Source organism: Monodelphis domestica, chromosome 1 (genome assembly GCF_027887165.1).
Source record: "Monodelphis domestica isolate mMonDom1 chromosome 1, mMonDom1.pri, whole genome shotgun sequence".
Lineage (NCBI taxonomy): Eukaryota > Metazoa > Chordata > Mammalia > Didelphimorphia > Didelphidae > Monodelphis > Monodelphis domestica.
In genome coordinates this window covers 255,936,669-255,958,806 of record NC_077227.1, presented here as the reverse complement: position 1 = coordinate 255,958,806, position 22,138 = coordinate 255,936,669, and the positions used below count along the sequence as shown (strand labels likewise).

Genomic DNA, 22,138 nt, shown 5'->3' with positions numbered 1-22,138 from the left:
TAGTAGGTAGGTAGAAGTTGAAGTGGAAAGATAAACTGTTAGCTAGGCAGAGAAAAATGTCCCAAGTCAACTCTTTAATTTGGCTCCATAGTTTTTTTTTTTTGGTTCTCTGGTATGCTGGGAGAATAAATATAGTTTCAATTCTTTCAGGGAAATGGGTTTTATATATGGCAGAATTGTCACTTCTAAGATTAGATAATGTGAACAAAAAAGATTCCCTGTTTAGTGTTTCTTCTTTCCCACTTTAATTGCAAACTATTTCCAGCACTGGATTTATGAATTGCATCCATATTCTGATATTAAAATACATAAAACTGAGAAGTAAGGGTTTTTGCCTAAATATATTCTTTACAATGTTTACCTCACTAGGATATATTTCAACTAGGATTTTTTTTAAAAAGAATAAAAAAGCAAGAATAGGCCCAACATTTTTTAAAAAGTGTTTTATCATTAGTGACCCCAAGGCACACATAGGCTCATTGAGGCACTGCACCATTTAAGAGTTAATATGTTTATTTAAACAAATGCCAAACCATTCCACCTTTATCCTTTCAAACATAATGCTAATGATGAGCTAGTTTTTAAGTGTCAGAGCAGAAGTTTTAATCGGGTTATAACTCAAAAGCAATACTAGTAGGAAGCTTAATGAATACACATCTAGTCGTGAAAGAAGAAAAATAAGAGAGGACAAAATAAAAAGGACATTGGGAACAAGAACCATTTAAAGGCACTTATGCCTGCATGCTCTCTGCATGATATCCAATACATGGCTGCCAACTCTGAATGGGTTTTTGTTTGCATAACTGGTTGGTGTGAAAACCATTAAGGTTTCTCTATCTCTTGGGTAATTACAAATTGTTTTTAAAGGTACAGAACTTAAAATTCTCAGCCAGATGAACAGGAAACTAAGTCTTCTCAAAGGCAGAATACTATAGAAAATGACCAGTGTTGTGTTGCTAGAAAATGACTTAATGTCAGAGTTAAGAGCAGGCCTCTTATCCCTTTGATGCTCACTTACATCTCACAGTCTTAGCAACATGACCAAGTCCTTCAATTCTCCTTCAGGAACAAAGCTTGAGGTTTATTCCCAACCAGAACCCACCTCCCAGTCCTGCTGAGACAGTGAAAGTAAAGGTTACAGGAGCAAGGCCCATTAGCCCTTTCAAATCAAGGCAGTATTTATGTGATAAAACAAAACACACCACTAGGGTTGTTTTCTGTTTGTATGTTTGTTTGTTTTTGTAAAAATCTTAAGTTCCTAGAATTTATATTCTTAAATTTGGGGCTGGCCCCCTTCCTTAATCAAAGGGTACAGTGATTATATTAGTACTACTATAATTGGCTTCCCCTAACTGTAAAGATAATGGGAACATGATATAGAATGCAACTGCTCCCGTTAAACACAGCTGCTCCCTTCTTCCAAACCCCCAACCCCAGCCATAGGGTTTTTCCAAGCTTTAGACTTTAAATCCATTTCCAAAAGACTAGAAAAGTATGTCTGGTAGCAAATTCATCTCATAACCCCAAACAGAAATCAAATATCACCTTTTTGTTTAGGGAAAACAAAAGAACAAAACAACGTGGCTGATTGTAGGGAGGTAGATATGAAACCCATAAGCAGGCACTTGTGAAATCAAGACACTCCATTTTTCATAAACTGACACTTTTCATAAACTGAAATATAAAGTTCATACCTTTAAAGGAAACCAGCAAACACATAGTAAACAACCTATGGAGTTTAAGATCTGGACTCAGGAATAAAATGTAGACAATTAACTCTTTCTGAGAAAGGTAGCTTGTTCCTCCCTACAGTGGCAGAACAGACATAAAGGTCAGAGATGAGGATGGACTCCCTGTCCATCTCTTCCATTTGCTAACTTCTAACTCGGTTTGTTATGCATTCAAGGAACTTTGGTGCTGGCTAATAGCCACTGAATAAGGAAAATATATGGATTCACTGGCTATTCTATGGCTTCATAAGAACCAAAGGAAAAAAAAATACTGACTAGACACAGAACAGCAGTGGCTAGTGGTGCTGATGTTAACATCAGAACACAATTAAGCTGTGAAGGCAGAAGGAAGAAAGGGCCTCCTCACAAGAGAAAGGTCCATGGCTGCCACTAGCACTTTCTAAGAAGCCAAACACAGCTGTTGAGGACAATATCATTGTAGGACCTCTTTTCCCTTGCTACTTAGTCTTAAGAGATTCTTGCATCTCCAATATTTTCAATACTCAAAGAAGTAACAGCACTTCAGGAGGTCTCTTCATGGCTATAAAATCTCTCCTTGCCTCATCCACAGTGCAGAAGCTCTAGCATTATGTGCTAAGAGTACAACTATGTAATAAGGAGAGGCCTGCCCTTCTTTGTCCAATTCTCATCAGAGAAATCTCAGTCAACTTTCAGAGGAAAATCAATCTAAACCCTCTTTTCTCCAAAAATATTTAGCTGCATGTGTTTCAACTCTATTAAAATAAGCCAAAAACTAGTCTATAAAACAATTCTTCAGATTCTATGAGATGGCACAGAATACTTTGCCATCTTTTAAGCTGACTTTGGCAGGACTGGAGGCCCTGTTATAGCCAGCCAGCCAGCTCCTAACAAGCTTTCTCAAGCTTTTCACATTCCCCTCCTCCACCTAGAAGTTCAATGATCAGTGCTGAGTTCTCAAGGTAGCTCCCAACAAGTGGTGAAAATTATAAATGGTTACAAGCTGCTACCAGTGCAAATAGCAAGGCAGGGCTGTTTCTCTTCTTCAAAGGTGGAATCAACAGATGAGGTATAGAGCTGCTGTTGTTGCAGTAGTCACAGAAGACAAAGCCAGGGACACAGGGCCCTTCCCCCTTAAAAAAATAAAACTAAACAAATGATACACTCCTAGTTCCTATCTAAAAGGAGATGCTTCCCTCCATCTGTACTCTGGAGGCACTTCTGAGCCTCCTGCTTTGCTCCTTGTCTGCAACTGAAATGAAGCCAGGAAAGCTTTTCTTTGCATTCAGTAATTATGCTGTGAAGTTGCAAGGATCCCATCTTACTGGGGATGTACAGGATCAGGACACTAAAGGCTGGACCGACAGGAATCTGTTCCCAAAAGGCACCAGGACTCTGAATCCAAGTCAGGTTTTGGATCTGTTTCCATCTCTTCCTTTGCCGTCTGAGTTCCTTTGGAATAAGTCTCCAACTATTCAGATAAAAAGTGTCAAATTAGCAACACTGGCTTCTGGTCATAAAGGAGTGTCAGTTTATGAATACACACTTCTCAAGCTAATTCCTAATAATTTGTCTCAGTTTTATGAGATGCTCTAGAACTACCATGGCTATAAATATATTTTTCTGGGCTGTTTCAACATCAGCTTCTCCCTTGCCACAGTTCTGTCAGTCACCTCATGCTCAGTAATGCTAGTATGCTGTTCCTCAAAAACCATGTCAGATAAAGGTGATGAACTTAGTGAAATCCAGCTGCCTATTCTGGCTTCAGTGGTTAACTGTGCAAGTTCTACCACTAGAAATTATGGAAGTCATATTCAGTTAAAGGGAAAGTACCTCAAAAGAAGGGCAGCTGGGTAGCAGAGTAGATAAGAGTGCTGGGCCTGAACTCATCTTCCTGAGTTCAAATCTGGCCTCTGAGACTTACTGGTTCTCAGTTTCCTCATCTGTCAAATGAGCTGTAAAAGAGAATGGCAAACTACTCCAGGATTTTTGCCAAGAAAACCTCAAATGAGGACACGAAGAGACGGACATGCCTGGAAAATGACTAAACAACAACAATCTCAAAAGAAACCTGTTTATTGAAATATCTGGTATTTTGAAAGACTGCTATTATTGTTAATTTGTGTCAGTCATGTCTGACTCTTTGTGGTCCCATTTTCTTGGCAAAAATCCTAGTTGTTTGCTGTTCTCTTCTATGGCTCATTTTATAGATGAAGAAACTGAAGTAAACAGGGTTAAAAGATTTGCACAGGGTCACACAGCTAGTAAGTGTAAATAATGGTGCTCCCTTCAACAATCTGAAACTCAGAAAAGATGAAAAACATAGCCACCATTTATCATTCACTTCCCTACACCTGGGGCACATATGAACATCATCTGGTGCTATGACTCAAAGGTCATTCAAAGTAAGTACAAAAATTATCATTATTCTCACCTTTTGCACTCCTTCTGTCTCCTTATTGAGCCTTTGGAGCTGGGTCCAAATTTTGAGATTTTCCTGCTGCAGCATCTCCTGTTCAGCCAAACATTTTAACACGAGGCCTTCTAGCCTTTCCACCTCCACCCGCAGGCTGCTACAAACACAGACAGTAGCCACTGGTGCTCCCTTACCAGCACATCCTACTACTACTGGATTAAGCTGGGGGAGCTGGAGAAGCAAAGAATGAAACAGGAATTGAATATTACCTTTTTATGGTTAGCTCCCACAATTCCCTTTTAAAAAATAAGCAAACATGAAATCATAATCTTCCTCTAGATAAACTCATAAGATTGTTTCATAGTTACAAGATAAAAGCTTCTTTGTAAGAAGAACATCAGGAAGCAATAAGAGACTGACTGATGGAGATGAACAGAGAGTTTCTTTCTGTCATCTTCTGATTGAGTTGCTTTTACTTTCAGCATCTCAGATCTCTATCCAATGAGAAGTAACAATGATTGGCCTTCCAGAAAAGTTATCAGTTTCATGTAAGTTTTTAAAATACACTGACATGTTATCTTTAATGCTGAAGTTAAAGGACAAATCTTTTTTACTACATCATAAGCACAGAGGCTGTGCAACCTCCAAATAGAATATCTGTGAAAAAATTTGGGGCCAAATTTTCTGGTGATAGTTTAAGAAGCCAACAAGTAATATTACCATAGAACTCAGTTACTGAAATCTTCAAATTTTAGGGTATGTTATGCATCTCACACTTGATCAACAAATTTTAAGTGATGATGATAAAGATGGGTTTTACATTGGTACTTCTCATCTCCTAAGATAACCTAAGAATCATTAAAAGCATTAACTCTGAATACTGGATTTAGGAATTATGAAACAAGAAATATAGAATGTGCTGAATTGCAATGGGACAGTGAGATGATTCTTATTAGACAGTGACAGCAAAAATTTGAGGGGAAGAATATAGTCATTGTTAATCAAGTTGGAATTCAAACCAAAAAGCTCTATTACCCAGGCTTCTCTTGTAGACTTGTTGCATTCTGCAGGAGCTTCAGAGGCCACTTTGAGTCCTTGTAGCTCCTCATAGGGCAGGGTATCTTTCTCAGGTTCTGAAAAAGCTGTACTCTGGGGTGAGGGGCTGTCAGGCATGGGGATGAATTCTGCATTTTCTAACTCCTAGGCATCAAGAAAAGAATCTCAGCCGGTCTGCTGTCAACAACTCCTCTTTTCCCAATATTCCCTTCTCCCCTAGTTTTTCACTTTATATCTGCACTCTCTAGTGGTGTGGGATAGTTGTCCTTATTGGTTGCTTGGTCCTTAATAGCGTAAGCAGTGATGGCCAGTTAAACTTGTTCCTGAGAACAAGATGGTGCAATGTTAGGAATCTGATCTTTTTCACCCTTATCACCACGCAGTTTCACTCAAAAGGTCTGGAAACTCAATTTATTCTGACAACAGTAGGGAGAGAAAGTGTCTCAATGACAGAAGATAGGCTATATGTGTTCTATACTACTCTTACTTCATACTTTCAGACCCCTTTCAAAAAACAACCAAGATGAATAAAAACAAGTCACATGCCTTTATATTTACATATCCTGTAAGCCAGGAAGAAATGCCAGAAAGGAGAGTCAATATTTACCAAGAAATTAGAAAGAATAACTTGCTCTAAATAGCTGAATTACACATGGGTAATCCTGAGAAGCTCTAACAATTTTTCCCTCAAGGTTTTTTTAGCAAGTACTACCTTCAAATACAAGATATACTAACTTCAAATACACAATTACCTTGCGCAGCCAGCCGGGGCAGGAACTGCTGCCCACACTACTGATCCCCATGGCCTCAGTTGGACTGATTAAATCTCCCATTCCTCGGTCTGCCTCCATTGTTCCCCGAAAACCTCCACTTGGATCAGGAGTCTCAGATTCCTGCTGGCTTTCTTCTTCTTCTCTTCCACCCCCTCCTCCTTGGGTGGAATTCTGAGCTACTGACCAACAGAAGACAGAGAAAGCGGAGAGCTGTCAACCTCGGGGATCTACTTACCATGGGAAAAGGATTATTAAGAACCAAGCTATATACCCAAGCTGAAACTGCAATTAGGAAATAGTAATAGGTCAATAAGCCGTCTTTCATGAATGTGTCTTTAAAAAAAGATATTGCTCATTCAATGTCTACATGAAGATTAATTTCACCTCCATTTCCCAAACCAGCTAAATATTCTGGTGCTTAGTAATAATTTTTTTTTAACCCTTACCTTCTGTATTAGAATCAATACTAAGTATAGGTTCCAAGACAGAATAATTGTAAGGGCTAGGCAGGTTAAGTGACTTCCCCAGGATCACATAGCTAGGAAGTGTCTGAGGTAAAATTTGAACCCAGGACCTCTCATCTCCAAGACTGGTTCTCTATCCACCGAGCCAACTAGCTGCACTGCTCAATAGTAACTTAAATGCTGCCTCTAAAGTATCCGTCTATAAGTAAACAGAATTTGTTTTTTCTATCATTAATAGCTGCTCTATTGCTTCTTCTCCATCTCAACAATTCTGCTACAATGATGTCCTACTCAAATATCACCTACATTTCTATCCCTCTGAATTCTTCTGTAACTACTTTCTTATAATCAAAAGGTACTTAACACAAGCTACAGCCCTTCTAGGCTATAGTCTGCAGAGGCTATGAAGATTCATTGCTTTGTAGATTATTCATTATCAAAATCTTTAGTTAAATTTGGTTCTTTCCTTCCTTGAAACATACCATTTTCCCCAGGCTTTCCTTTTTCCAGGCTACCTTTGATGAAGGCTAGAACTGGTCTGTGCTCAGTTATGTAATCAAGCTATCTTGTAATCAGCTCCAATCAGATCAATCATCATCTCTTGAAGAAGACTACAACTCTTCACATTAAGTCCTCACCTCTTTCCCAAGAGTCAGTCTCAAATCACTAATTTTTGATAGGTATTTCCTTTGGGATATACCACAGGCACCTTAAATTCACCATGTCCAAAAAAGAACTAACTTTTCCTCCCAGACTCATTATCTTTATCAATTTTTCCATTTCTGTTGAGGGCACCTCATATATTTTATGTTCCAACTCAATAAACCTTTCTATTTTGACTAATGCTACCTCCTACAAGAGGCCTTTCCTTATTCTTTTTAATTAATGTTCTTCTTGTCATCACAGAACTTGCTCAGCATATATTTATATCTATATGTAAGTTTTTTCTCTGAGGAAAACCCAAGTTCCCTAAGCCCAGGGACTATTTCATTTTGATCTTTGTATACTCTAGGCACAGTACTTGGTACTTAATGCTTATTGAATTGGAAATGAAAATTACATTAATTGATAAAAACATAATGAAAAAGGAAACTATAATAATCATATGGTACATTTCAAGTAAAATATATATATATCATTTGTTTAGCTGCTATTTGGGGGATTGCCCATGTTAAGATCTTCTATTGATATAGATGGGTGTTGGCAAATAATGGCTGACCAGTATGGTAAATAAAACTTTATTTAAACATGTAAAAAATCATTCTTAGTTTGCAAGTCATAGAAAAACAAGGGTTTACCAGAACTGGGCCCAGATGGGCTATAGTGGATCCCTGACAAATATAGATAATTAGACTAGGGTCTGCCTCCATGCTGCCCCAAGCATTCAAGTATTCCTTCAAGGTCTCATCTGAAACCCTAAACCTTCCCCTCTCCCCCCCCCCCCCCCTCTAAGTATTAGACCATCAAAACAAGGTAGTGATAGAGCAAATGTGCTTGGCAGAGAACTATTTAACCAACTATGAAAGATATCTGGAGTTCAAATGAAGGCAACAGTCACAGATGCTTGAACAAACTAACAGAAAGCATTTGCCATACAAACTGTAGCTCAACAGATTTAAATCAGTTTCAAAAATTGCCTCTTGATAAATTAGCAGGAAAGAGAATGTTTTCTTCTTTTGGTCTTTACCTACTGTGGTACCACAAGCTATTAGAATTCATGATCTAAAGCACCACAGCCCTTTGGGGAACTACAACAGGTAAAGACCAAAAGGAACAAAAATTGTTTCTTGGCATAGTTCCAAATAATAAAAATATAAAAGAAAAAGCAGCTCAAATAGCTCTGGTTTGAATTTCCTAGGCATATTTTGTATTTAGCTGGGTTTTTCATTAAAAGTTCTGATTTTGAAGGACTGTCCCTAAAAACTAAGATTCTTCCAGGGTCCATTAGAGGAAGAGACAGTAAGAACCTAGAGCTCTTGGGCTCAAGAAGAGAAGGGGCAGAATATAGGTCATCCATTCATTTTATTACAGTGATAGATCACTGAAGCTAACTGTGTAAAAAATAAAAATTGGTCTGGAGACTCAGCACCAGTGTTATAAGCATTTATTAATAAAGAGAGTGAATTTGCTAGTGGTAGAGAGAGATCACAGCCTAACTTAAGATCAGGTCCCAGATTTCAGTCCAGAATGGTCCTCTCCATTCTGCTCTGCTTCTCATGTGGCAGCTCAGGAAGTCAGTCTGTTCAAGAGAGTTAGTAAAAAGAACTTTCTCTTCCTGTGCTTGCATTTTAAACCCCACTAGATCCTCCCTCAGTGATGATATTGCATATTGATGCTCATGTTCACACTGATGCCAGAGGACGCCAGGACTAGACTCAGTACTCAAGATCAGCAACCCCTAAATAATTAACTTCACATAACTGATGTGCCATAGAAGAAGAGTTGAGCTTTCCTACCAAATCAGGAATACTAAGCCTTCTGCAAGTACAGTATAGTTGTAAAAACCAATCATTCTGCAATTCTTCTTAGTCAGTATGCTCTCCAGCTCCCAATGAATCTAATTCCCCATTTTCTTCTGAATGGTAAAGAATGCCTAGAAGATCTTTTCACAAAGATGTACCTCTCAGAAAATAATTATTGCCTAAAGCTTATTACTCACCAGTTCCAATTGACAAGCCACTGCTATTGGAACGGATGGTCTTAGAATTCAATACTTTCTCTGGGAAAAAAAAAAGAATATTTGGTAAGAAATACACACATATACATATATTGTGTGTGCGTGCGTGCATGTGTGTGTGTGTGTGGTGGTAGTGTATGCATGTATGCACATATACGCATACTATAGTTGAAAAGAGTAAGAGTGAAAGAAAAGGCTAAAAGTTGAAGGTCTCTGACTCTAGGTTGCTTTAAATAATTTTATTTGTTTGGTTTTTGTGGGGAGGTAGAAGTAGCTTCTAATACTTTATCAAAAAAGGCTTAAAATAATAAGCCAGCAGCCCAACACTCGCCTTTGTGGCTTAATTTACTATCAAATCCTTTTAATGCAGAAAGCAGCTTAACAATCTCAAATTTCTTTTTAAAAGTTTGCTTAATTTGTTAAATTAGAGCATCATGTGCTAAGTAATAAACATCTAAAAACATAGGAGAAATACTACAGAGGAGACCAAAGGTCTTCAGAGGGTTCAAAGGTGTCATGTGAAAGAGAGGTCAAGTACAGGAAGGTCACCAAGTCAGGAAATGGAAATGTCCTATTTTCCACTGATGACTATGGGAATTTCAAAATTTATGGTTTTTTAAAGCTTCAGAAAATATACTCTTAAAGGTTTTTTAAAAGGGCCTTTTTTTTATATAATAGTTCCTTCCCAACATATATTCCTTCCTTGCAAAAAAGCCTATTTCCTAAAAAATTCCTATGCAAAACTGCCTAAAGGAGCGATTATGATTGGGGATATAGACCCTAAATGAACATCCTAGTGCAAACATCAATAGCATGGAAATAGATTCTGATCAAGGACACATGTAATACCCAGTGGAATTGCATGCATGTCAGCCATGGGAAGGGCGGGGGGAGGGGAGGAACAGAATATAATTTTTGTAACCAAGGAATAATGTTTGAAATTGACCAAATAAAAAAATAAAATAAAATAAAGGAGTGATTATTACTAAAAGTCATTGATTATGCCATATTAAAAGAAGTAATTAACTCATAGCCCCATCTTTTCCTTAGATAAGCATCTTATTTGGAAAGTGGATGTGCAGCAAAAATCCTTTAAAAGATATTTTGTTCTTCCAAACACATTCCTATATCTCTGTTCCATTCATGTCCCATTCCTCACAAACATCAAACCCTTACCAACAATGAGAATGGTGTGCCAGCCACGGCAAGACAGGTCTGGGACATGATGCAGAGATCCAAAAATAGGTCGTGGCCATGAAGTACATATATCAGAGCCATGAGGTCTATCTGTAGGAGTCATTGCTAAGCGGCCATTCCCACCATTTCCCCAAGCAAAAATGTGATTATCTGGAAGAGGAAAATGTGTAAGAGAAGAAGTTAAATAGGATAGCAATTTCTATCCCTCTAGGTTACTCATTTTTAGTTCCTGTTGGTAGAGAAGTTCTCTCAGAATTGAACAAGTTTCTTTTGTCTTAATGGATTTTCTTTTTCCATTAAAATTTTCAATTTATCCCCCCCCCAAACAAGTAAACCCCCAAATCCTTAAGCATAGTTAACAAAAAAAGTTCCTATATTGGCCATGTCTAAAAATGTGTTTCGTTTTGCTGAATCCATCACCTCACATCAGGAATTGGCCAGCATGCTTCACTGATCCTCTGGAATCATGACTGACCATGGCATCGATCAATGCTCTTAAGTTGGAAATTTTTTTTCCTAGTTAAAAAAACAACAACCCTACCTAATGTATAACAAAAATTTCCAGGAAGAATCAAATAGAGAAAGTTAGATACCAAGTTAAAGAATGCTGCTCTATATTTTCCATTCTTGAAGAGATCAGGTTAGAGGCAAAATCATGTATCAAAAATACAATTTTTTTAAAACCTTTACTTTCTGTCTTAGAATCAATACTGTGTATTGGTTCCAAGGCAGAAGAGCAATAAGGGCTAGGTATTGGGGATTAAGTGACTTGCCCTAGCTAAGAAGTATCTGATGCCAGACTGGAACCCAGGACCTCCCATCTCTGAGCCTGGCTCTCAATCCACTGAGCCACCCAGCTGCCCTCAGAGAAAATGTTAATCAAAACGTTTTGCACTGGTTTTGTGTCTTGGTGTTCCTAATTTCTCTTGCTCCTCAACTGTGTCCTCTGGATTTCAGTCTAAGGCATGCTCAAAATTCCTTTAAGGTTGCCTCTTAAATATTCCCCAAACTTTTGAACCAGTATGAAATATTTTCATTCATTAAATCACACAAATAACCCTACTTATTTAAAATATTGCCATTTAGGACCTTCAACTGAACAGAATGGACACAAATCCAGAAGCAATAAAGACAATTCAAATCAAGAATAGAAGACCAGACAATGAAAAAGCCTCTGTTGAGATGTTTGGCAACTGGAAGAAGTAGTTAGGAAGGCAGAAGGAGAAAAGAAGCAGGAAAAGTAAAGAGAAGATCCAATTTCAAAGTTCAAATTAAAGTGGAAAAAAAAGAAAGAAAATACAGGACAACCAAGAATCAATGAAGATTAGAAGCAACAACAAAGGAAAGAAGTGCCAGCAGAAAACATCCACAAAGAGATAGAAGTAAAATCAACTAGGACCAGAAAACATTCTGAAGGAATCTGATTTAGAGACAAACAATTCTCCACACTCAACAGGCTCTAAGAGTACCTAATGCATTACATGAAGGTGGCCATAGCCATTTAAGTTTAAATTGTTTTCAGTATGCTAAAGGTACAAAGAAGGCAATAGAATAGCAAGGCGTGAAGATGATGCTGGATCATCACTGGCCAGTGAAAGCTTGAGTCGGTCTTGCTAAGTTGAAAAGTCTATGTAGGTATATAGTTAACTCCAAGAAGCAGCCTAGGGCAGCTTGGAGAGGTTCACACTAGACAGGTCACTAGATGATGAAGTTGTCAGTCATAGCAACTCATGTGAAGACCATCACCTAAGTGATGGCAAACCTTTTAGAGACTACATGCCATGCCCCCCCCAACTGTGTGCCGTGCCCTACCACCTCCCCCTCATTGCATCATCCCAGACAGGGGAGGGAAAAAAGGAGGGAAGTGGCCGAGGCCCTCCTGTACTTCATTAGACTGTTGGGCAGAGAGGCAGGGAGGAGCAGTGGAGAGGGGGAAGGGAGCAGCTCCACCCGAGTCCCCTGTCTTTCTAGTAACTAACTCTGGCTGGCAACTGTGGGTGATGGTGCACATGCCCACAAAGAGGTCTCCTAATGCCATCTTTGGCATGTGTGCCATAGGTTCGCCAGCACAGACCTAAGATATATTAAGAATTGCACCATATGGGGGCAGCTGGGTAGCTCAGTGGATTCAGAGCCAGGCCCAGAGACGGGAGGTCCTGGGTTCAGGTCTGGCCTCAAGACACTTCCTAGATCTGTGACCCTGAGCAAGTCACTTAACCCCCATTGCCTAGCCCTTACCAATCTTTTGCCTTGGAACCAATGCCTAGTATTGATTCTATGACGGAAGGTAAGGGTTTAAAAAAAAAAAAGAATTACAACATATATTTGGTGGAGAAAGTTCTCACACCAACGAAAATACAAATTCTTTAACTATACTTTGTTGATTATTCTAGGAAACATAAGTCTAGAAAGACATGCATCAAAAATCAAAGTGGCAGAATGTGCTCAACACATTTTACAAAGAAAAGTTAAAAGTAAGAAAAATCTCACTGTTTAAATTATCTAACAATCAAAGCAAAGTCTGGCTCCAACGATCTCTCAAAATCAAGTATACATCATAATATCTATACTTACCATCAGTGGCAGCAATAGTAAATTCATCACCACAAGAGACTCTGATCACCTGCTTCCCACCAAGGGGTCCCCCCAATAGGTTGATTCCCAAGCGCTTCTTATAATTCCCCACTCCAAGTTGGCCACACTTGTTGCAACCAAAGGTTAATAGGCGACCACGTTCTAAAAGGAAAGTGAAAGAATATCACGCAGTGTATAGAAGTTAAAATGAAGGCTGTGCAGAGTCCAGTGGTCTAGCTTCTAGTTTTTCAATATAAGTATAGAAGCAACTATCTTATTTAGAAACTCAGAGAGTTGTTATACAAACACTGAGACAATTTGGAAGGGGTGATAAAATGAGCTTCCCCAGGTTGTATTTTTAAAGGTTGAAACTTTTTAATGCAGTGGTTCTTAATCTGAGATCCATGAACTTTTTTTTTTTAATATTCTGTTAATTGTATTTCAATATAATTGGATTTCTTTATAATCCTGTTTGTTTTATTTTATGAATTTAAAAACATTCTAAGAAAGGGGCCAGGGGGCAGCTGGGTAGCTCAGTGGATTGAGAGCCAGGCTTAGAGATGGGAGGTCCTAGGTTCAAATTTGGCCTCAGCCACTTCCTAGCCGTGTGACCCTGGGCAAGTCACTTGACCCCCCATTGCCTAGCCCTTACCACTCTTCTGCCTTGGAGCCAATACACAGTATTGACTCCAAGACAGAAGGTAAGGGTTAAAAAAAAAAGGGGGGGGGCATTATTCCCAGAGAGCCAAAGGGTGATACAAAAAAAGGAATAAGAACCCATATCAGAGGAGTTACAGGAAATGCCAAACCACTATTACAACCAAGGAAGAGATGGTGTCTGGAATTATAAATATGAATCCTTCATTAAGAGATGTATAAATCATCATCCAAAAACCCCTAAGTGTCTAATGTACATATGACACTATACTGAATCTAGTGATGTGGAAAAGTAGATAAATTTTACACAATGTTGAGAAGTGTTTGTATGGAAGGTAAGGAATTCTTGCATATGGTACAGACTGGAAAGTTGTCTCACCATCAATAGCTGCAGTGTGAGTCTTGCCTGGGGCAATAGTTCGGATCTTATAAAATGACAACTGCTTGGCCAGAGTAAATGAGGTTGCGTAAGGAACTTCATGGAAAGCCTGAAACAAGAATTTTGTAAAACATAAGCCAGGGCCTAGGGAGAAAGTATGGGGATTACATACACCAGAAGAGAGAAGGCTGACTAGTATTTATCAATGGCCTTCAAGGAGATGAAGTTACTATAAGGAAGACAATACCCAGGATCAACTATATCTGAAGGAGGCAAAGAGAGAAAAAGGGTTAAACTGAAGTCAGAGAATTTAAAACTGGTAAATGAAGAAAGTTCTTAAGCCACTGATTATGGACTATGGAATAAGAGAAGCTGGTACTGATACAGGGCTTTAAGGTTTACAAAATGCTTCATAAATATTATTTCATTTGATCTTAATTGCCCTTTAGGGATAGGTATAAAGTAGAGAGGGTAAAATCCCCACTATAGGAAGCATTTAAGAGAACCACCAGCTTATATGTAGGATAGCCATACAGGAACTCCTGAGGTCCCTTCTCTCTGAGCAACAATTTAAAGGTTACTATTTACTATGTCATTATTTTAGATACTCCTTGAGATCTATTCTTAGCCAAAAAGAACAAAAGAGTAGGCTATAGAGCTTCTGAAGACTAACTCAATTCTTAAGAAAATGTCATTAACTAACTGAGAAGATCCAAGTATAAACATAAGTAAGTCAAAACCTGTAGACCTGCAATAATTAGTAGGCAACCTTGAGTTGAAGATTTAATTTAATTCCTAGTTAAATTTCTTTGATAACCTGACCTAGTAAAAAGTAGGAGCAGCACCTTCAGTGCAATAATCTTATAGAGGCAACATGAAAATACTTTTTATAATTCTGATATATTTGTCCTTGGTTCAACAAAAAAGCAGGACTTGAATTTTGTCACTTGATATAAGGTAAATTTTACCTCATCCTTTTCAACTCTAATTGTTTAGTTATCTATTACAGAAATTCTAAAGAAATTCCAACCTAGAGAAGTTGTGACACTGTAGATAAGATGATGATGAGCAGCACTCACGTCGTGGTTGATGATGCCAGACATGCATTGGTTCAAGCCCAATTTGTTGAATTCGTTGAGTCCACAGGCCAGCACTTTGCCTGACTCTGTTAGCAGAAACGTCCCATCACAGCTGCACTGAACTGAGACAATAATCAAGGCCTTAGGGACATCTGCCTACATGAACAAATCAGAAAAATCCCCAAGTGTACATGAATTAATTCTTAATTTTATAATGAAATTTCAAACTGCCACAAACTTTATCTGGTACAGCTACCAGAAGGAATGATGGTTCTTTTTTTCCTCAGATCTGTTTTATAGTTTAGTAGCTACTATTTTAAACAAAGATCCCAAATTCTAAAATCTAAATCAAGGAAGTTCACAGTTTAGTTGAATTAAAACATTACTCAGTCTACTGCTTTTAATATGCCTTTGCAGGTATTACAACAGCTCTTGACCTCTTAAAGAAATTTGGGATGGTAAGGGATGATCCCATGCTTTTCCTCCTTGACCTGGATAAGAATTTGGAAACAACATAATAGGCCTACAAAGAATTTATGATACCCTACAGAGTCCTAATATGATCATTTTACAAGATGATAGATAAAGAAAAAAGGACAAAGTCCTTTTATTTCCTTATTTGTTCCTTATTTCCTTATATTTCCATATAGTCAAGTCACTCCACATGAAATAGTATTCTTTAACACTCCGGAGTGTTAGAAAGAAACATCCATTACAAGTAGATGGACATGAGCATTCCAGATCCCATTTCACAAAAGTTCAGAATCACAGTTCTACTCTCAAATGCATAAAATGGGGAAGAAATTATCTAAGAAGGATATAGCCAGTTTTAAAGAACACTGGGAGTAAACTGGCTCCTTTAAAGTGAAGGAATACAGAGATGATTTTTCATTTCAGGAATACTTTGAAGTGGATCCTTCTCATTCCTCTCTGGGATTCATGGGTGGCTGCAAGAATAATATACATCTCTAAGACAGGAATGCTGGGGAAGAACCAATTGATCAGCAAATATTATTAAATACCTATTATGTGTCAAGTATTATGCTAGGCACTGGGATGGAAGCATGGAGGATGAAATGGTTCCTACTAGCAATGAGCTTAAAATAGCTTCTCTAATAGACAAATACATCTAAAATATACATATATTATAAATATAAAATTAATACTACCATTCATTTATATATACTCACTCAGAGTAGATAAATAAATTACCAGGTATTGTGAGGAGGGTACTCTCCCGCTGAAAGAAAGGTTTCACAAAGACACTGTGGTGTCTGTAGTATATCATAAGGGAGTTACTCCTAGCTGTGTGACCCTGAGCAAGTCACTTAACCCCAACTGCCTAGCCCTTACCACTCTTTTGCCTTGGAACTGATACTTAGTATCAATTCTAAGACAGAAGGTAAGGATTATTAAAAAAAAAAAAAGAGTTGCTCTATGAGGCAGAGGTAAGAAAGGAATGCATTTGAGACCCAGGTAATGACCAGTGTGGAAATATAATGACGGACAGACTGTTGTGTGTAAGCAACAGAGAGAAGGCCAGTTTGGACAAATCAGAGTGTGGAAGGGAAAGTAATATGCATGAGACTGGAAAAATAACTTGGGGCCATTGGAGTTGGCTGAGAAAGGAACACACATTGTCAGATCTGACCTCAAGGAAAATCACTTTAGCAGCACAGTACAGAAGATAAATTAAGAGACTGTTGTAATAATCTAGGTGAGAAGTTATAAGGGTCTGAATTCAGGTGGAAGCGATTTATGTGGAGAAAAGGGTCAGATGTGAGAGATGCTGTTGTAGTAGAATATTTGTTAATTAAGAGTTAAGTAAGAAATTGGGTTAATTGACAAAATTTATTGATAAATGGATGAGAGTTGAGTAAGCTGGATTTCTTTAAGTGAGAGTGGAATTTTCACAAAGGATGATGGGAAATAAAAAGGAATTTCCCAGAGGTTCTTGGAAAAGACAGTTGGACCAACTATTCACTCTTTGAACGATCCTGAATTAGGAAGGTTGTTCAAGGAGGCTGCTCTGTGAGTTGGGAGAATTTCTGGTGAAATTATCTCTTGAAATCACCCAAGCTAATCAGAGACCAGGGAGAGGATTGGGTGCAATACTTGTGCTAAGCCCAGTAGGTGGCAGGAAAGAGTGTGCTACTTGAGTGGAGAAAGAAATCTGTGAAGATTCTAACTAGCTGCTTTTTTCATCTGTGCAACTGGAAAGAAATCTAACTTATTCCCTCTGTTTATAAATTTATTTTTTAGATTTAGGATAGAAAAGGTAGTTGTTTGGGGAATTTAGTTAGAGAGAATAGATAGGATAGGATAAGAGAGGATCACTCGTGGTGATCAAGAAAGCTTCCCTCATGTGAAAGATTGGATTGGGAATTTATATAGAATTTATTAGTTATAAGGGATATTTTTTATCAATACTTATTTTCCTTTTACTTTCCCTTTTATATAAATTTTAATAGTATAATAAACATGTTTTATAGAACTGGCCTGACCAGGAGTTTTCCTTCAACTTCTTGGGCAGCCAATTTTATCAATGTTTAAACTCAAGAGCCTGACTACATCAGTGACGACTATTGGTAATACCAATACCAATAATCAATAAGGGTCAATACCTTTTTCAACATTGTGAAATGTAGAAATGGTAAGAACTGGCAACTTATTAAATATTTCAGGTAGGGGAGGATGGGGAGTCTTAGATAATGCTGAGATTACACTCAAACACTGGGACAATGTCAACAGAAACAAGGAAGTATGGATGAGGGGAGGTTATCAAGGACAAGATAAAAGAATTCAGCTTTAGGTACACTGAGTTAAAAATGTTTCTGGAACATCCAGTGTGAAACATCCAATAAGCAGCTGGGATACAAAACTGAAATTTGGGGGCAGCTGGGTGGCTCAGTGTATTGAGAGTCAGGCCTAGAGATGGGAGGTCCTAGGTTCCAATCTAGCCTCAGCCACTTCCTAGCTGTGTGACCCTGGGCAAGTCACTTAACCCCCATTACCTATCCCTTACCACTCTTCTGCCTTAGAACCAATACACAGTATTGAGTCTAAGACGGAAGGTAAGGGTTTTTAAAAAAAAGACAAATTGAGTGAAGAACATGGGCCAGATATATAGATCACCATAGAAACAAATTAGACCCATGGGAGCTAATAAAGTTACCAACAAAAAGAATATATTGGGAGAGGAAAAAAAGAAGCAGGACAGAACAATGGAGAATACCCACAGGCACATGGCATAATATGGTGAACCAGCAAAGGAGTTAGGGAGAGAAGTCAAACTACTGGGATCTATAATCTAGAAAAAGTGGATATAATTTTTACCTTCTGTGGTGTGTAATAATCTTCTTCTGAATCCAAACCTAGTCGTCCTATAACAAAGAAAAAAGATGTACATAAAAGAAAAAGAAAATAGTCAAAACACAGACCCAATAAAAATCTTCTACAGAAATTTCCTCTCCTGAATGAACTGATTTCTTTAAAGAAGCTAGATGGAATAGCTCATCTGTTAAGCTCTGAGGTTTTATAAAGCCTATTGAGCCAATAAGGATTCTAGGCACCATGAACTTAAATAAAATCTTCAAAGACCATCAATGGATGACCTTTTCCCTACACAGTTCTGATACAATTGTTCTAAAAAAGGCCACAGAGCAGGCCTATAAAAGTCAGTTACATTGGGCAACTGGGTGGCTCAGTGGATTGAGAGCCAGGCCTAGAGACAAGAGGTCCTAGGTTCAAATCTGGCCTCAGACACTTCCAAATGTGTGACCCTGGGCAAGTCACTTAACCTCCATTGCCTAGACCTTACCATTCTTCTACCTTAAAACAAATACCCAGTACTGATTCTAAGATAGAAGGTAAGGGCTTTAAAAAAAAGTCAGTTACATATATATGTAGAAATAGTTAGTGCCAAGGCTTTACTTACCATATTCTCCACAGCCCCATGAATAGACTTCCTTATTTCGTGTCAGAACCGCCACGTGATTATCTCCACAGGACACCTGCTCCACTGGATGGCTAAGGAAGAAGTCCACCTGCATGGGTTCTAGTACCTCAGGCCCAGCAACCTTATCGACTCCCATGCATCCATAATAATCTGATCCAAAGGCATAAAGCTGGCCTTCATCTGCCAAAGGAAGAAAAAGAAAGCCCATGATGGGGAACCTATAACACGTGTGTAAGCACTGACACTTGTAGCCATTTTCGATGACACATGGCTGCATGTAGCCACATACAGAGAAGGACATTTTTTTTTTCTTGAAGTGACACACCAGTGGAGTTACGCTTGGTTTTTTGGTGAATTTTGACACATCAAGCTCAAAGATTGCCCATCACTGGCCTAAGCAGAAAGGTAGGCAGGGCTAGAATGAGAAATTCAAGAATGTGAGAACTGAAAGTGGCCTTAGAAAGATCATTTTGTCTAATCTCCTCATTTGTCAAATGAGGAATATACAACTCAAAGAAGGGAAAAGAAGTAGAGATGATGAAGATAAGGCATATAGAATATCAATAATTTAAAAATTGTAAAGAAAATAACAGTCCTTTTTAAGACAAGACAATTCCACCGGGGCCTTACATTACAGATAGGAAAATAGTCATTAAGGGATATAGTTAGTGACAAAGCTATCAATATAATTCAACTTTTTTGATTCAGTTCTACCTGGGATTATCATAATCTTAAAAACAAATTGGATTATACTGCTGTGCAGAAAGTTTTTACCTCGAAATCTCTATAAAAGGGGACTTTTTAAGGCTGAAATTCAACCTTGTCACTCCTTCATTAGATGGTAAAAAATGAATAAAATCCCTCCTCAGACCATTCAAATCAATGTTACTTGTGTACTCATTCAATGCTTTTTGGACAGTTACATAGGTCCTTTGGGTCTATCCATATAGCTACTAACTAAAGGATAGCTAATTCCAAAAGGGCACCCTAACAAAACTCATGCAGAATTCACCATAGTACTACAGATACATAAGAAATTTTTTTTGATGATGATGATGACAAAGAAAAATACTTCTGCGGTGTCTTACCTGTAACGCATACAGTAAAGTCATCTCCACAAGACACCTGATGGATAGCTTTGCCTTGCAATTTTTCTACATGCTTTGGCTGTCGGTAGGAAGCTTTATCTCCGTGGCCCAGCTGCCCATGAAGTTTGGTGCCTCCTTGCATGTTCTGTAACACACACACAAATCATGAGGCCTAAATTTGGCATCTTTAGCTCAGATCTAAGGGAATTTCAAAAAGGAAAAAAATGAGAAAAACCAGTCAAATACTTATAAAATTAAAAAAGAAGAATTAGACATGGAAACCCTTTTATGTCAGTATAAAAATGCCTCAAAGGGTCAAGACAATTTTAAAAACATTTAAGATTCCCTAAACTATCTGCTGTTACAAATCTGAAGAAGTCATGTTTCAATTCATTAATAAGCATTTATTAAGTCCCTACATATGTCAGGCATTATGCTAAGTTTTGGGAATATGTGAAAAGGCAAAATAAAGTTCCTGCCCTCAGAAAGCTTGCAATTTAATGGGGGAGACAATATGTAAACAAATACATGCAAAACAAGCTATATATAGGATAAATATGAAATAATTGACAAGAGGCAAGAATTAACTAGAATTAAGGAGTTAGGGAAAGTTTCCTATAGAAAGTGGGATTTTAGCTAGGGCTTCAAGAAAGTAAGGGAAGCCAGGGGCTAGAGATGAGAAAGATCATTCCAGGCATGGAGGACAGTCAGAGAAAATGTCAGAACTGAGAGATGGAGTATATTATGCATGGAACAGTCAATAGGCCAATGCCACTGGATCAAAGGCTACATGGAGGGAGGGGCAGCTCAAGCTCACAGTAGATAGTATGCCTAACCTGTTGTCAGGAAGATTCGTCTTCCTGAGTTCAAATCTGGCCTTAGATATTTACTAGCTGGGTAACCCTGGACAAATCGCTTAACCCTTTATGTCTTAGTTTCCTTATCTGTAAAATGAACTGGAGATGAAAATGGCAAAACACTTTAGTAACGTTGACAAGAAAAGCCCAAATGGAGTCAGGAAGAGTAAGACACAATTGAAAAGTGACTAAACAAAGATGTAAGAAGACAGGAAAGGTAGGAGGGGCTAGGTTATGAAGATTTGAATTTGATGCTAGAGGGGATAGGGAGCCATAGGAGTTTATTTAGTAGAAAATGACATGTTCAGACCTGTGCTTTAGGAAAATGGAAGACAGATTGGAGTGGGGAAGAGACTTAAGTAGGGAGACCCATTAAGAGGCAATTGCAATAATCCAAGTGTAAGGTGATGTCATCTCTATTAGAGTGATGACAGTATCAGAGGAGGGAAGGGGGTCTATACAAGAGATGCTGCAGAGGTGAAATCAATAAGTCTAGGCAACAGATTGGACATGGGAGATGTGGGTGTGAAATGGTGAGGAATCCAGCATAATGCTTAGGTTGCCAGCCTATGAGAAAGGGAGGATGTTGGTGTCCCTTTCAGTGATAAGGAGGGATATGGAGAAGAAAGGAGTTTTAGTAGGAAAGATGAATTCCATTTTGGACATATTGAGTTTAAGATGTCTACTGTACATCTAATTTGAGATATCTGAAAGGTAGATGGAGAGGAAAGATGTGTAAGTGAGCAAAGGTTGGGGTAGAGTTGATAATCATCTACTGGGGAATGGCAAAACAAACTGTGGTATATGATGGTGATGGAATACTATTGTGCTATAAAGGGCAGCTGGGTAGCTCAGTGTATTGAGAGTCAGGCCTAGAGATGGGAGGTCCTAGGTTCAAATCTGGCCTCAGATACTTCCCAGCTGTGTGACCCTGGGCAGTACTGACTCCAAGACAGAAGGTAAGGGTTTAAAAAAAAAAAAAGAAATGATGAACAAGATGATTTCAGAAAGAGCTGGAAAGAACTACATGAATGGATATAGAGTTAAGTAAGCAGAACCAGGAGAACATTGTACACAGTAACAGCAATATTGTAGAAAGATCAACTGTGAAAGACTTAGATATTCTCAGCAATACAATGATCTAGGACAATTCTAAAGGACTTGCATGAAAGAATGTTATCCATCCTCCAGAGAAAGAACTGTTGGGGTTGGAATGTAGAAGAAAGCACATGATTTTTCCCTTTAGTTTATTTG

General features: G+C 38.3%; 1 protein-coding gene across 4 annotated transcripts in view; it reads right to left on the bottom strand.

The window, feature by feature from the left end:
* Nucleotides 1-495: 495 nt before the first annotated feature.
* Nucleotides 496-22,138, bottom strand: part of NEK9 (NIMA related kinase 9) — a 40,771-nt gene continuing 19,128 nt past the window's right edge. For 2 of the 4 annotated variants that reach the window (XM_007472800.3, XM_056810676.1), the window contains exons 11-22: nucleotides 20,028-20,172; nucleotides 18,919-19,119; nucleotides 18,318-18,364; nucleotides 14,982-15,137; nucleotides 13,903-14,011; nucleotides 12,867-13,028; nucleotides 10,272-10,442; nucleotides 9,078-9,137; nucleotides 5,934-6,130; nucleotides 5,161-5,325; nucleotides 4,144-4,356; nucleotides 496-3,180 (exon numbers count right to left, since the gene is read on the bottom strand). In XM_007472800.3, coding sequence (XP_007472862.1) covers nucleotides 3,058-3,180; nucleotides 4,144-4,356; nucleotides 5,161-5,325; nucleotides 5,934-6,130; nucleotides 9,078-9,137; nucleotides 10,272-10,442; nucleotides 12,867-13,028; nucleotides 13,903-14,011; nucleotides 14,982-15,137; nucleotides 18,318-18,364; nucleotides 18,919-19,119; nucleotides 20,028-20,172 — 1,749 coding nt within the window. In that variant the 3' untranslated portion in view covers nucleotides 496-3,057. Of the gene's footprint in view, nucleotides 3,181-4,143; nucleotides 4,357-5,160; nucleotides 5,326-5,933; nucleotides 6,134-9,077; nucleotides 9,138-10,271; nucleotides 10,443-12,866; nucleotides 13,029-13,902; nucleotides 14,012-14,981; nucleotides 15,138-18,317; nucleotides 18,365-18,918; nucleotides 19,120-20,027; nucleotides 20,173-22,138 lie in introns of all 4 variants that reach the window. The other 2 variants (XM_001367733.4, XM_056810675.1) reach the window with 1 other exon arrangement.